General features: G+C 37.8%; 1 protein-coding gene across 1 annotated transcript in view; it reads left to right on the top strand.

Moving 5' to 3' along the window:
* Positions 1–844, top strand: part of LOC106876629 (receptor-type tyrosine-protein phosphatase kappa) — a 16,352-nt gene that overhangs the window by 12,427 nt on the left and 3,081 nt on the right. Inside the window, exon 10 of the mRNA XM_052973008.1 lies at positions 37–168. Coding sequence (XP_052828968.1) covers positions 37–168 — 132 coding nt within the window. The remainder of the gene's footprint in view (positions 1–36; positions 169–844) is intronic.

Here is an 844-nt window from a genome sequence, read left to right on the forward strand (position 1 = left end):
TAATATTTCTGTCTTTTTTTTCGTTTTTCTACATAGGAAACACCTACTTACTTGCCTAGGACATTAAATGAAACTGTTAAAATTGGGCCATATCTCCTGGAACTAATAAATGTTGAAGGAAAAGATGTTTGTATACATAGAGTTTTGAAGGTTGAGTTTGATAACAATGTAAGCTAATTTCATGTTTAAAATTTTGAAAATGATATTACAGCTTAATGAAAGCAATACCTCATATTCCTGCATTGTAATATATTATTATATTTTGTTGGTTCATAATAACAACATAATTAAGGACTCTTGTTTCAGTAAGATGACAAAATCTTCCCGTACGTGACCGTTTACTCTGACTTGTGAATGCAGCTATCCAGCCCCTGAGAAAGGATCCGAAACCGGATGCTTTAAGAATAGACACCATTTACAGGTGGTCAACCCTATGGAAAACTTTCAATTGACCTTAGCTGATTTGTGCCATGTTCATTGACAGCTCTCTCACTCTATGATGTATCAGATGAGGTTGAGGTCGTCGTGGATCGCTCTGCTTGGGGTGACATGTACGCCGCTAGCCCAGAAGGAATATAAGAGACGCCACGACAATGTAGCCAGGCTTGTCCATTGGACACTTTGCAACAAGTATGGACTTGACAGAGCAAAAAATTGTCTTAACTGAGAAGAAGTCTTAATTGAGAAAGAAAAGAAACTATGCTGGATCATAGACATAGCATACCCAGCTGACCACAAGGTATGCGATAAGGAAGAAAGAAAAGTCGAGAGATATGACAGATTAGCTTGGGAAGTTAAGCAGTTGTGGTCGCTGAAAAAGGTAGCAGTAGTACCAATAATTGTC

Source organism: Octopus bimaculoides, chromosome 14, assembly GCF_001194135.2.
Source record: "Octopus bimaculoides isolate UCB-OBI-ISO-001 chromosome 14, ASM119413v2, whole genome shotgun sequence".
NCBI lineage: Eukaryota > Metazoa > Mollusca > Cephalopoda > Octopoda > Octopodidae > Octopus > Octopus bimaculoides.